The sequence below is a fragment of the Rattus rattus genome, chromosome 10 (genome assembly GCF_011064425.1).
Source record: "Rattus rattus isolate New Zealand chromosome 10, Rrattus_CSIRO_v1, whole genome shotgun sequence".
Taxonomy (NCBI): domain Eukaryota; kingdom Metazoa; phylum Chordata; class Mammalia; order Rodentia; family Muridae; genus Rattus; species Rattus rattus.
In genome coordinates this window covers 54576955-54590719 of record NC_046163.1, presented here as the reverse complement: position 1 = coordinate 54590719, position 13765 = coordinate 54576955, and the positions used below count along the sequence as shown (strand labels likewise).

At 42.1% G+C, this 13765-nt stretch overlaps 1 protein-coding gene across 2 annotated transcripts in view; it reads left to right on the top strand.

The window, feature by feature from the left end:
- Pld5 (phospholipase D family member 5) overlaps positions 1-13765 on the top strand; it is a 168635-nt gene that overhangs the window by 57446 nt on the left and 97424 nt on the right. The window contains exon 3 of one of the 2 annotated variants that reach the window (XM_032915057.1): positions 5722-5833. In XM_032915057.1, the coding sequence (XP_032770948.1) occupies positions 5722-5833 (112 nt within the window). Of the gene's footprint in view, positions 1-5721; positions 5834-13765 lie in introns of those variants that run through there. The other variant, XM_032915058.1, reaches the window with a different exon arrangement.

Here is a 13765-nt window from a genome sequence, read left to right as displayed (position 1 = left end):
TTATTTACAACTGTGTACGAATTCTGCTTACATATTCTGTAGTCAACCTGTCCAGAGTTAACTGACTTCTAAGAAAAACATTGTAATCAGTCCCACTCTACTGTGGACTTCCAATGTCATTAACTCCTCCAAGCTCAGCGGAAAGCACAGCCTTGGTTGTATCACAGCCTTGATTGCTAATTTTTCCCTTGTGACCCATTCCCGCCCCTGACTCAGAACAATGAATGTATATCTGAGTGAGATGTGGTGAGCGGGTCTAAAAAACACTCGCTGTAAGTAACGAGGCATTGGAAGCACCTCCTACACACAAAATATGTTGGAAGCGACATTATAGTGTGGTAAGACCAGAGTGTGGATTTGTGTGTTGTCCTGAGTCTGACAGAAAAGCAATGCACAGGTGTGCGTGCACACCACACGCACACTCCCTTGAGACACCTGTAAAAGGAGGACAGAGATAAAAGTTCCTTATTGCTTTTGTTACCACATTTCCTGTGCTGTTCATTGGATAAAGAGGCTTTCCTCCTGGATTGCTTTTAGTTCAGGTTTTCTTAGACTAGACCGTGACATGGCAACTCTTATAAAAGAAAACATTGCATTAGGGCTGGCTTACAGTTTCAGAGGTCCAGTCCATGATCATCGTGATGGGAAGCATGGCCGTGTGCAGGCAGCATGGTGATGGAGAAGGAGCTGAGAGCTCTACATCTGATCCTCAGGCAGCAGCAGAGACTGTGAGCCACACTGAGCATTGCTTGAGCATAGGAGACCTCAAAGCCTGCTGCTTTTTTTTTTTTAATCTTTATTAACTTGAGTATTTCCTATTTACATTTCGAGTGTTATTACCCTTCCCAGTTTCCAGGCCAAAATCCCCTAGCCCCTCCCCCTCCCTTCTTTATGGGTGTTCCCCTCCCCATCCTCCCCATTACGCCCTCCCCGCAACAATCCACGTTCACTGGGGTTCAGTCTTGGCAGGACCAAGGGCTTCCCCTTCCACTGGTGCTCTTACTAGGCCATTCATTGCTACCTATGAGGTTGGAGCCCAGGGTCAGTCTTTGGGTAGTGGCTTAGTCCCTGGAAGCTCTGGTTGCTTGGCATTGTTGTTCATAAGGGGTCTCAAGCTCCTTCAAGCTCTTTCAGTTCTTTCTCTGATTCCTTCAACAGGGGTCCCATTCTCAGTTCAGTGGTTTGCTGCTGGCATTCGCCTCTGTATTTGCTGTATTCTGGCTGTGTCTCTCAGGAGAGATCTACATCCGGCTCCTGTTGGCCTGTACTTCTTTGCTTCATCCATCTTATCTAGTTTGGTGGCTGTATATGTATGGGCCATATGTGGGGCAGGCTTTGAATGGGTGTTCCTTCTGCCTCTGTTCTAAACTTTGCCTCCCTATTCCCTGCCAAGGGTATTCTTGTTCCCCCTTTAAAGAAGGAGTGAAACATTCACATTTTGGTCATCCTTCTTGAGTTTCATGTGTTCTGTGCATCTAGGGTAATTCAAGCATTTGTGCTAATAGCCACTTATCAATGAGTGCATACCATGTGTGTTTTTCTGTGATTGGGTTACCTCAGTCAGGATGATATTTTCCAGTTCCATCCATTTGCCTATGAATTTCATAAAGTCATTGTTTTTGATAGCTGAGTAATATTCCATTGTGTAGATGTACCACATTTTCTGTATCCATTCCTCTGTTGAAGAGCATCTGGGTTCTTTCCAGCTTCTGGCTATTATAAATAATAAAAGCCTGCTTCTAAAGTGACACACTTCCTCCAACAAGGCCACACCTACTCCAACAAGGCCACACCTCCTAATAATGCCACTCCCTATGGGCCAAGCATTCAACCACATGAGTCTCTGGCAGCCATTTCTCTTGAAACCACCATAAGAATCTAAGTTTGATTCCCAAAACCCACATACAAAGCTGGACATGATAGCATGTGCTTGCAATGCCAGCAATGGTAAGATGGAGTTGCATTATTATTGCCCTGAAGTGGGCTGGCCAGCTAACCTTATATACTTTGGGAAGTTCCAGTCCAATGAACAACGCTTTAAACAAAAGGTTGAAGGCACCTAAGAAGCAACACCCAAGGTTGTCTTCTGAAACACACACACACACACACACACACACACACACACACACACATGCATACATAGTACATACATATACACAAACATGAACACTCACATGAACATACACAAATGAAATAAAAGTGCATTTTACAAGAACTTGATTGTAAGGCAAGTTTGAGAACCAGCCCCATGAGCTGCACACGTCCGTAAGATTCACTGTACCAAGTTCATCCTTCATTGTTCCAAGCATGACTTCTCTGCAGTGCTCACCATCTTTGATTTTTTTCTTTTCATGTTTTATTTGAGCATTTCATTCTCTGTTGCAGTTGGTTTGAGACAACAGAGACAAGAATAATTTATAAACCCACTCACTCGTCATCAAAGGGTACCAGAATCAGAATATAGCGCTCCCAAAATAAGCATCTCGAACATACAGATTATTTTGCCTAATGGCAAGTAAGAACCAGCACGTGCAGGTAAAGTTCCTTTAACCTCTGCCTAGAGTACGGTGTGTTTTCCCTTTTTCTGTAAAGGATAGTTTCATTAATGAAGGAAAATCCTTCCATATAGCATGTCTCTGCACTGGCAAGAGAGCTACCCTTGAAATCAACTCCTACCATCTGAGAGACTCATCTCCCATCGTCAAGGCTACCCCACCTGACCACACACGTCCTCTAATCACTTTCCCGTAAATGTGTTCCTTGTGTCGGGGCTCCAGCCTCATTTTCACTGTCTATATTAAGATGTGTAAAGGCCTTCCTCATCTGGCCACATCAAGTCTCATCTGTTCCTGGGGAATCTGTCCCAGTTACTTCTGCTGGTTGTGATAAAATACCCCAACAAAATTGAATTGAGGAAGGGTTCATTTTGGCTCATAGCGCCAGTGTATGGTACAAGATGACAGGGATGTCATGGTGGCAGGAAACTGATCCATCTGGTCATGTTGGTAGCGTACACATCAGGAAGCAGAGAAAGATGAGGACTAATACTCAGCTCGCTTTTCTCCCTTTTGTTAATCCCAGGATGGCGCCATGTTCAGTGAAGGTGGGATTTTCTACCTCAATTAACCTCTTCTACAAAACCCCTCAAAGGTTTCTTTCCTGGGTGCTGTAGATACCGTGAGATTAACAATCAGTATTAGCCATCAGAGAATCTCATACATATGGGTTGATATATGATCATAATTTAAAAATCAACCTTACATTCAAGTTTGATTCATGAGTCTAGCCAATAGCTAATGGTTTTCAGCAGAAAGGATAAAATTTTTATTTGTTGATACTTAAAAGACAAAATGCTTTCGTTATTTCTTTCTTTCTTTTTTTTTTAATGAGTGAATTCAACACAGAGAACATTGCTGGAGACCTATGCACAGCACAGTGTATTTTGAAAGTGTGGGCTGGAAAGAAGTTCCCCATGTACAGAAGTTCCACAAGCCCAAGTTTATCATAGTGAGTGTTATGGCTGAACGTCAGATTCCCTAGCAAAAGTAACTGCCACACTCTAAAGGGGAACAGCAGCCTCATTTAATGGCAGCCTGCCTGCATCTGTAGGTTTCAAAGTTTCTATTTTCATTCATGTATAAGAGTTCTTGTCTTTGTTTTAAATTGCACAAAAGAATGCAAGGGTAGTAAGCTCAGGGTGTAGGACCATGAATAAAGTCAGTACAGGTGACAGCTTATATTTTATTTGTGTTAAATATGTTTGTTAACTAAAACTTTAAAAATATAAGAGCTTAAGAAAAAAATACTGGTCTACTGTCTATGGGATATTGCTAAAACACAAAATGTTTTTTTTTTTATGTGTGTGTGTGAAAGAAAATGCAACCAACTTGAGCGAATAAATGTTGACCAGCGTGAGGGGTGGGAGAGCAATCTGCCCCCTGCAGGCAGGACAGACCTTCATCAGCGTGTGGCAGGCACAACATGGAGCCTAAGTTGACAAGGAAGATTTGCTGGTTTGGAGCAGAAAAAGCTATGGGCCTTGCAACGTGGGTTCACCTTCATATTGTATATGAAGCCTCTTCTCGCCATGCTCTCACTAAAAATTCCCACTCCAGAGGAAACCTATTCAGTCCCCAGCCCACATGTCCAACAGCTCACACCTGTAGTTCCAGCTCCAGGGCATCTGGGATCTGTGTCTGGGCTCCACCAACCCCTGCATATATGGAGCACAATTGACTCACACTCGCACAGACGTACATAAATAAACACAAAAAATAAAGTGAATTATAAAGGGGGGGGGCAAAAGCTTCACATACCAAGACAGCAAACCAGCAGCCAGGGGTCACCCTCCCCCACTTTCTATTCAGGCCTTTATTGAATGGTGTTTGCATCTGTTAATTATCAGGGTACGGGCACCCCTACACATACACTGTGTGTTAGGAGTGAAGTTGTCCCAGGCTCTGGGATACTGAGAACTTTGGGGGTCTGGGGTAAGTGCCACATGGGCACCCTTAACCTCTACTAACAGGCTGCATGGCAGAGGCTGTCCTTCAGTGCCCAAGGGATATGGAATTTTGGCTGCTGGCCAGCTCCCAGCTAGAGCACACTGCTGGGTGACTGTGCCAGACACCTTCTTCTGCTGTCAGCTGTCACACCAGCTCCTTGGACTATTAGACTTTAAATCTTTGATCTTTCTGCTCCACCCGTAGGTTTTTCAGGAATCACTGCTTTGGTTCTCATTTGCATACTCATTTGCATGCTCATCTGAATCCTCATTTGCATCTTCATTTGCTTCATCAACTCCTCCCAGTCACCAAATCCTTTATAAATAATCATTACCAACCACAGATTTTTATCAAGATAAGCTTAATGGTGCACTTGGGGCCCATTAAGACCTAAGCCTTATTATCTGGCTGGTTCTTCTGAAGGTATTTGTGTTTGAGGGCCATACAAGCGAACATGAACATAGAAAGTCAACAATAGACCAGTTCCTTTTCTTTTAAGATAAGAAGTATCTGTCTAAACACAGAGGAAAACCAAATACTATAACATTGCAGTCTCATTCCTGGAGATAAAATCATACCTGGGTCCATTATCACTCAGACTACCCGAAATAAATCTTATCAAGATTACATGCTTGTAGGCAAAGCCTGCATTTTACATTTTAATTTATTTTTATAAAGAACATTTGTTCTGTTCAGCGAAATAGGTTTTAAACAAGGTGAAGTAAATCATAAAGGCTCACCGTAGTTTCAAGGATTTCTGTCGACATTATGGAAACCTTCTGAAGTTGAATATAGTCTGTATTTACAAAGAAAGGAACTAGAGATCAGGGATATAAAAAGGCACGATTTGCAAATTAGAAGAACACTTGGTTTTCCTGTGCCAAATGCTACAAATGAATATTTTTAGCTGTCTCTTTATGTGCAGATGACTATATCTTTAAAAGCAAAAGGGAAGTAAACTTGCATTGTGTTATCAAAATTATTATTGCACATTGCTGGATTGCACAGGGCTCAAAACCAGAAAGTTCCTTCTACGTTTGTGTTTCTGTTCTAGTCGTCAAACCCAGGGAATTTCACACATCTGTGAGTGTCTGTCATTGAAGGGCTTGCGTTTTACAAGCTGAATGCATAAAGTTTAAAAAGTTTATTTATACCAACTCAAAAATGGCAAACATTTAGGTTTCTCTCTTCCTTTGTCTCTGAATATTTTTCCTAGGGTCAACGTCTCTTTGAGAAATTGCTCCAGCTGACGTCGCAAAATATCGAAGTCAAGCTGGTGAGCGATGTGACTGCAGATTCAAAGGTATTAGAAGCCTTGAAGTTAAAGGGTAAGGCCAAGGTTGATGCTACTTTACCATGGACATTCTGTGACAGTTCCTTGAATTTCACATAAAAATGACCTGTCATTTCTCTCATCAGTACATTCCACTCAATGTTTCTTAGTTCTCTTTTGACAAACAAAAAAACAAACAAACAAACTAAAAAAGCCAGATTAAAGCTTTTTAAACCAGCTCAACCAATGCTACCAGATTTGTTAAGTAGTGTTTTGTATTTTAGTTTGTAAGTCATAATCTACTATCCATTAAATATATTTAGTTAACAAATCAGTCCTTTGGATACACGTCAATGATTTGATCTGAAGAAAAGAGCCACTTCAAGGGAATCAAGTACTAGGTCCCCATTTCTCTCCCCAGTCCAGTGGAAATCCTCTTTGTGTTATGCAATCCTCCCTGGGTTGGGTCTGGAGACCATTGAAGCATTCGGTTTCTGACTTGAGGACAATCGCACAGAAAACACCACTCACCCAGCCTCTCTGCCATGTTTCCCAATCTCGGCCACACTGAGCTTCATCCTGGAATAATTATCTTCTCCTGTAATCTCCTCTAGCTAGACTCTCCATTCCAAATATTTATAAATATTTTGTAGAAATCATTTATTCAGCATTCCCTCTACAAACTGCTAATCTGTAGAAAAGATTGACACAGGAAAACCAGCAAGAATGCTCCTGCTGCAGGAAGATAAGCAGGAAATATCCTCAGAAGGTCGTCATGCTTTGCCTGGTGGCTGGGGACCTCAGGTGTCTGCTATTTGAACATAGTGAACATGGTTTCTTGTCACTGTCCCTATATCATGACATGATATTGGTTTCTAAACCTAGGCCAGATGGACACAATTAAGTGAGCCCAAGTGGCATCAGACATGTTGAAATTGGGAAATTAAAATATCCATCACTTACTTGTAATGGATATACACATCATCCTTATATAGTCTGCCTTACATTGCTGTAACAAAATATGTGAGACAACTAACTTAATAAGGAAAGGTTTTACTTGGACAGATCACTTTTGTAGTTGAGTCTATTGCTACTTGTCCCCGTTGCCTAGGCCCTTGGTGAATAATAGCTCAGAGTGGGAAGGAGTTCATGGTAGAAGAGGTTGTTCAGCTTAAGGTAACTACAAGGCTTATCAGAAAAACAAGGAGGGACCAAGGCGCCAATCTCCCTTCAAGGGCATGATTTCAGGGGTGTAGCTACCTTTCTCTAGGCCTTTCGGCCATCTTAAGGCTCCTCCACCTTTCCATATAGTACTACAGGCTGAAGACCAAGCCTTTCTGACAGGAGGCTTTGAAGAACATTTACCACAAACCTTTCGCCATGTTACTATGGCCAATGCTATCATCTTGTTTCATTTTGTTTTTATCTTTTGAGATAATATCTCACTATACATCCATGGCTGTCCTAGGCCTCACTGTGTAGACCAGGATAACCTCAAACTTGAAGTGGTCCTACTGCCTCTGACTGCAGAGTGCTGAGATACCAGACATGAGCGAGTACACCTACAGTTGTTTAGGGGTGTGTGTGTGTGTGTGTGTGTGTGTGTGTGTGTGTGTGTGTGTGTGTGTGTGTAGGGAAGTTTAAATATGTACAAGATATTGCTAAACCTCAAATTTTTCAATTATCCTTTTATTTTTAACTAGCTATACTGTTTAAAAACTAGACAAGACCCAGCTCACATACAGTCGGTGTGGCTCTGAAATGCGTTATTACTGTTCTCATTTGAAAATGTCAAACTGAGTCCCTGCCATCTGAACATCTAGCACACTTTTAAGAAGGGATTCCCTTTTGTAAATGGGGGGCAGGGGACAGGGTTAGGGCTGCATTTGTAGTTTGCAGGATGTCTTTCTCAATATATCTGTCTGAACTTTCAAGTCTACGCAGGTCCTGTTCATAAGAAAAGTTTCTAGCACAATAAGAAAATAACTGGTTTGCTTTTACATTAGTGATTCAATAGTACCTGTGTACCTGGATTTAGGCGTACCTGGCTTTTAGTAGGCGCTGCATGTATGTTTAGTCTCAGTCTAGGATACCTCCTATGTATAGTCTCTGTCCAAGATACCTAATGTGTATGTCTCAGTACAAAATACATAAATCTCTAAAGTCCAAGCACTGCTGATCTCTGCTCTCACCTCTTAGTAGACACGTGTTAAATACTAGCCTTAGAAACAGCTTTTACAAAGTCATCTAGCATCTGTATTTCAGTATCTTGCTTGAGAAAGAGCACTGGCCTTTTTATGGAGAAATTAGTCTTTCAGTACACTGTTTATAGTTGTGTCCAAATATTCAGAAATCTACACAAAAAAAGTATAAAGCTATCTATTAAGAATTGCAGTTGCAGGGGTGTTATAGAATACAGAAGAGAATCAAATATTCTGTGAAAAAATAGGAGAATGAAGCTTGCCAATAAGGGATGGAGAAAGAGATAGATAGATAGATAGATAGATAGATAGATAGATAGATAGATAGATAGATAGATAGATAGATAGATGATGGTTAGGTGGATGGATGGATGGATGGATGGGTGGGTAGGTGGATGGGTGGGTGGATGGATAGATGGCTGGGTGGGTGGATCAATGGTGGGTGGGTGGATGGATGATGGGTGGATAGATGATACACAGACAGTATCATAGTCAATTTATGCCTCTTTAATTAAATGTCAGTGGCTAACAAATTTATAAAGAACAGAAACATATATTCTCACAGTGTGGAGTCTGAAACTTCAGCATCAATATACTCAATGGTGTTTAGCAAGAGCCCGTTCTCTTTTTCTAAAGTAGACCATTGTGTAAGTATCCCCCTGCTCTGTCACCACGGGAAAAATAGATAAAGTGATAGACAACACATAGTAATTCCCAAAGGCTACTTCTTATTGCTACCACAAGAGGATAAATGTCTACATGAGAATTTGGTGGAAATTTTAGATCACAGTCAATACAAAGGTAGGTAGGTAGGTAGGTAGGTAGGTAGGTAGGTAGGTAGGTAGGTAGGTAGGTAGGAAGATAGATAGATAGATAGATAGATAGATAGATAGATAGATAGATAGATAGATAGATAGATAGATAGATAGACAGACAGACAGACACACACACACACAGTGGCAGGTCTTCATATCTTGCTATGAAGTTTTAAAATTAAAGTGCTAGTTTCTTTTTGTTTCTTTTTGTTCATATTGTCTCCTTTAAAAAAAGTATTCTGAGAGAGGTTTCACTATGTTGCCCAGGTTCACCCTGTTTTCTTGAGCTAGAGCAATCCTCCTGTCTCTGGAGTAGCTGCAGTTGCAGGCATGTACCACTGACCTTTTTCAATTCTATTTTGCTTTGTTGTAAGGATAATGCATGTGTGCTTGAGTAGACTCTCCATCACCATAACAATGCTCAGATACTGTATCCTCTGCATCTGGGTCTTTTGTGACTAAGATCTTGTAAGGTGATTCACACAGATGTCAGCTGTGGTTTGAAGGAGTTGACATTTGGGACTTCCCTCAGTAGCAGGTGAGCTCAGCAGACAGCCTTCCCTGTGCCACTGAACAATGGACAGATGTGGGACCCTACCGACTACCCCCAGGGCATCTTCAGCAGCAGACATTCCGTTGACATTTATTCATGATCATAATTCATTTGTGCTTGTCTTCTGAGACAGTGTCACCCTGCAGCCCAGACTGGTTTAGAACTCAGACTGTGGCTCAGGCTGTCTTAGAACTCACTGCACTCATTCAACCTCAGCCTCCTAAGTACTAGAATGACAGGCATGAGGTACAATGGCTGGCTTTACATTGAAATTTTAAATGTTAAGCAATACTAAAATCCTTTTACCAGTAACAACGCGTTGCTTATAAGTTACCATGCTGTGGCTTTCTTCTTGCTGTCTATTTAAAGAGAGACACAGTGAGTATCTGTTATCAAACTCCAAAAGCCATCCTCACCTCTGCTTATTTGAGTCCAAGGGACCTGTACTCATTCTTCCATGGTTGCTTGCTTTCATTTCCACACCCACTGGCTGGATTCAACAAGGCTTTAAAGGGAAACATTCTACATCCAAGGTTGAAGTTCAAGCTTTAAAGTTAATAAAAGTTGCCATGGTTTCTGACTTGAACATTTTACAATGGCGTTTGAGCCACTTACTCCAGAAGAGTAAAGTATGACTTAAGATGCTGTGACTATTGAAAGAGTGTGTGTGACATGGGTCATGCTGATTTATCATTCTTACTAAGTCTAGCTCTCAGGTAGGTAAGTGTGTCTGTCTTAACTTCATATCACTATAGAGAAGTCTATTCTGGAAGTTTCCCTAGAGGTCACATCATGATATTCCAGCTTCTACATCTGGAAGCTTGCCAGTGGGAAGGAACTTGAAGGTCAAAATGGTCCCCAGTTGTCAAGAAGCTTTATTCTCATGTTTTCTACACACTATGCGATCCTTGAGCTGAAGCATCTGTCAGGTCTTCAATCTGTCCTGCAGTGACCCAGATAAAGGTCAAGATGTCCTACTGCCACCTGGATGTAATTCTCTGCTGGCTTCAACTCTCATTGTCACGCCCTTCAAAGGTGAAGCCCTTGGGTGCATGCTACGGAACATAAAGCTGGTGCCTTTGCTTCATATCTGCCAGTTAGCATTCAAAGAGCTCTGCCTTCCTCTTTTCACAGTCCAGTAAAATATTTAGCAGAACAGGTACTGCTCCACTTGTATGCATCTGCACACCGAATGCTCTCATGCTATCAGGCAGTGGCCAGCATAACGTTTCGACACAGGTCCTGCTGTGTCACGCCCATGCATGCTGTGTCATGCTGACATGCTGGGCTTTCCATTTACAGTGAAGTGAGATGTTTGGTAACTTATTTTTTCTGGACCTCGATTTCCTTTTCAATAAAAACGGTAACAATAGTAACTTCCCTGAAGGGTGTGGGAGTTAAGCAAATGTTGTTTGCCTTAGCCACTAGTGTAATTTGTAGCATGTTACTTGAGTATTTTGCATCTTAGTCTATACTGGTTCATTTCTGCCCCTACAGCTTAACCCTAGCCCTGTGATCTTCTAGTGAAAGGAAAGTCCAGTTCTAACTCTGTTATAGACATCTTTGAGAAGACCATAGGTTCCCCCCACATTTATGTTTGTACAGTGGCTCTAGGTTGGCAACAGCTTGACTTCTCCATGATCAGTGAGTTCTGTAGGTGTTTAAAAACCCAGGCCGTTGCCAAAACAACCTCTGAAATTTCTATTCCAATGTGGGCTTTTTACTCTGTCTCTGGGAACAAGCACAAATGACATCGTGAAAACTATAGCCTTGTTGTGTTCTGGTCTCCACATAAAAGGATGCTGCGAAAAACAATACAATAAAATTAGGAAGCAAATGTCCTCCTTCCTTGCTTATCTGAACGTCTCTCAGCAGCTCACAGTCGTCATTGGTCCTTTGCCCCAACTAAGAGCACCAGTTTCATAGGAGGTATATGAGTTGGTTCTTAAAGTTCTTTTTTCACTGATTTTTTTCATTGTTTTAATTTGAATGTGTTTGTTTACTAAATATCGGAATAAAAAAACTAATATGCTAGACATGTTATTTCATGATATAATGACAAAGCAATGCTAAGTTACACACTGAGTCACTTAAATATAATTAATAATGCACAGGTCTGCCGAGATGGGATTGGGAATGAACAATGCTATGAAGTCAGGCACAGTTCACAAATGGTTCTGGCTACTTGGGAGGAAGGGCCCTTGAGCCCTGAGACTCGGACCAGATTGTACAGTGGAATGAAACCTCGGCTGGAGAAGAAGGAAGGAAGGAAGGAAGGAAGGAAGGAAGGAAGGAAGGAAGGGGAAGGGAAGGGAAGGAAGGAAGGAAATGAGTAAGAAAAAGGAAGGAAGGAAGGAAGAAAGAAAGAAAGACAGACAGACAGACAGACTCAAATGTCTGATGAAAGAAACCACTCCAGATCCATCCTCGGGGTGCTCCCTTCAGCTGAGCTCGAGACTCCTCGGCATTGCCCCACACCACAAAGCATTCTCCATCATGGTTGTCGCCATGCTGCAACTCCATTTCTTCCTCTAGACTTTCACTTAAATGAGATGGGAAAGGTAGTTGGTGTCCTGCATACCCAAGCAATAAATAAAATTTTTAATTAGAGTTTCCATTGCTCTGAAGCAACACTATGACCAAGGCAACTCTTATAAAGGACATTTAATTGGGGGCTGGCTTCCAAGTTCTGAGGTTCAGTCCATTATCATCATGGCAGGAAACATGGCAGCATCCAGGCAGACACAGTGCTGGAGGAGCTGAGAGTTCTCTATCTTGTTCCAAAGACAGACAGAAGACTGGCTGCCCAGAAGCTAGGAACAGGGTCTCAAAGCCCACCCTCACAGTGACACACTTCCTCCAACATGGCCACACCAACACACCTCCTAATACTCTCTAGCCCAAGCGTATTCAAGCCACCACATAAATGTTTGCTGAAGCAACTTAAGGTGGCCTATGGAAGGTCACAGACCCTTTGTGCTCTTCCATAGCTCCCTGGTGTCTGTACCACAGGTGCTGCGTCAGTTTGCCAAGTTTAAAAACAGGCGATTTGATAGAGCTGTGTGATTTTATCCAAGGTGATAGAAGTCTGGGGAATTTCACAGGGATGGTTTTCTCTGCGGTAAGCGAAGTCTACTGAACTGCGATGCCCTACAAATGCACCTTGGGATGCTTCTCACGGCTGTGCTAGTTGTCAAATGATAGGACAAGCATTTGGAGGCATAAATGCTGTATGCCACTGCAGTAATGTTAATGCTGACTGCGTCCCCTATATGCATGTATTAAGGGGCTGTTCCTGGTCCTCAGAGTATTGCTATCGGGAAGCAGTATAACCTTTAAGAGGTAGAGCCTGGTGGGGGGATATTTGAGTCACAGGGGCATGGGCCTTTGAAGGGGACCGTGGGACTCTGGTCTCTTCTTCAGTCTGGCTTGTTTCCTGGCCAGGAGACCATCAGTTTTTGTTCTGCCACAGGCAATGCAACATCACAAGACCCAAATGGAGCCACTAGATCATGGACTGGAACCAACCAGAACTGAGGAAACTAATTCTGTTCTTCTCACAAGTTATCTGTCTTAGTCGCTTGCTATAGTAACAGAAAGCAATCACTGATGCTGACTCGATGGAAATGCACATGGTGCCTTCCTCCTAACAGGAAAGGACAGCAGAAGGGTGGTTGAAATTCAAACTGCTTTGGTTTGTCAGTATTTTTTTTAATAAGTCCCTGTGGAGATCAGAGCCGAATGCCTTTCCCTATGGTCATATGTCCAGGTGGATGGGCTGGAAGTCTTGCAGTTTGCTGAGGTGTCCGACTTCTTCATCCATGTGGCTAATTAATGGAGACAGGCAGAAGCATGGAGTGATTCCTGGCCAGAAGGCTAAGAGCAGGAATGCTTGACTGCCTCCCTTGGAGCTTTTTGCTGACTGCTGTTTTTCTTTGGAACAAGGCTTGAAGTGGTTTGAACAAGGCTATGGCAGAATACTCAAACACTGGGAAAATTTTTAAAAAGCAGAAGTTTCTCTCAATTTGAGAGGCTGGAAAATTTAAGGGCAAGGTCTAGGCAGGTGGAGAAGGCTTTCTTTCTATGTCATCTCAGGGCAGAAGGCAAGAAAGGCCAAAGAGACAATAAAGTCTTATAACGACCTTAGTCAAAAATCCCAAGTGGCATGCATTATCTAGTCACATTTTAGACCCCACCTAATTATAATATTGGCCATTAAGCTCTAAGCATTTTGAAGGGGTCACAGATAAACACCATTGGAAGGGAAATAGAGATGCATAATTTTGTAGAATTATTATGAAAAGCTGAACTTGGGTTCATCTTGAGCAAAGGTCCCATGCAAACTAACTATATGGCAAAATGTAAAATAACTAACAACTATGAAACCACTGCATTGTAGCTTCATAAACAAGAAGAAG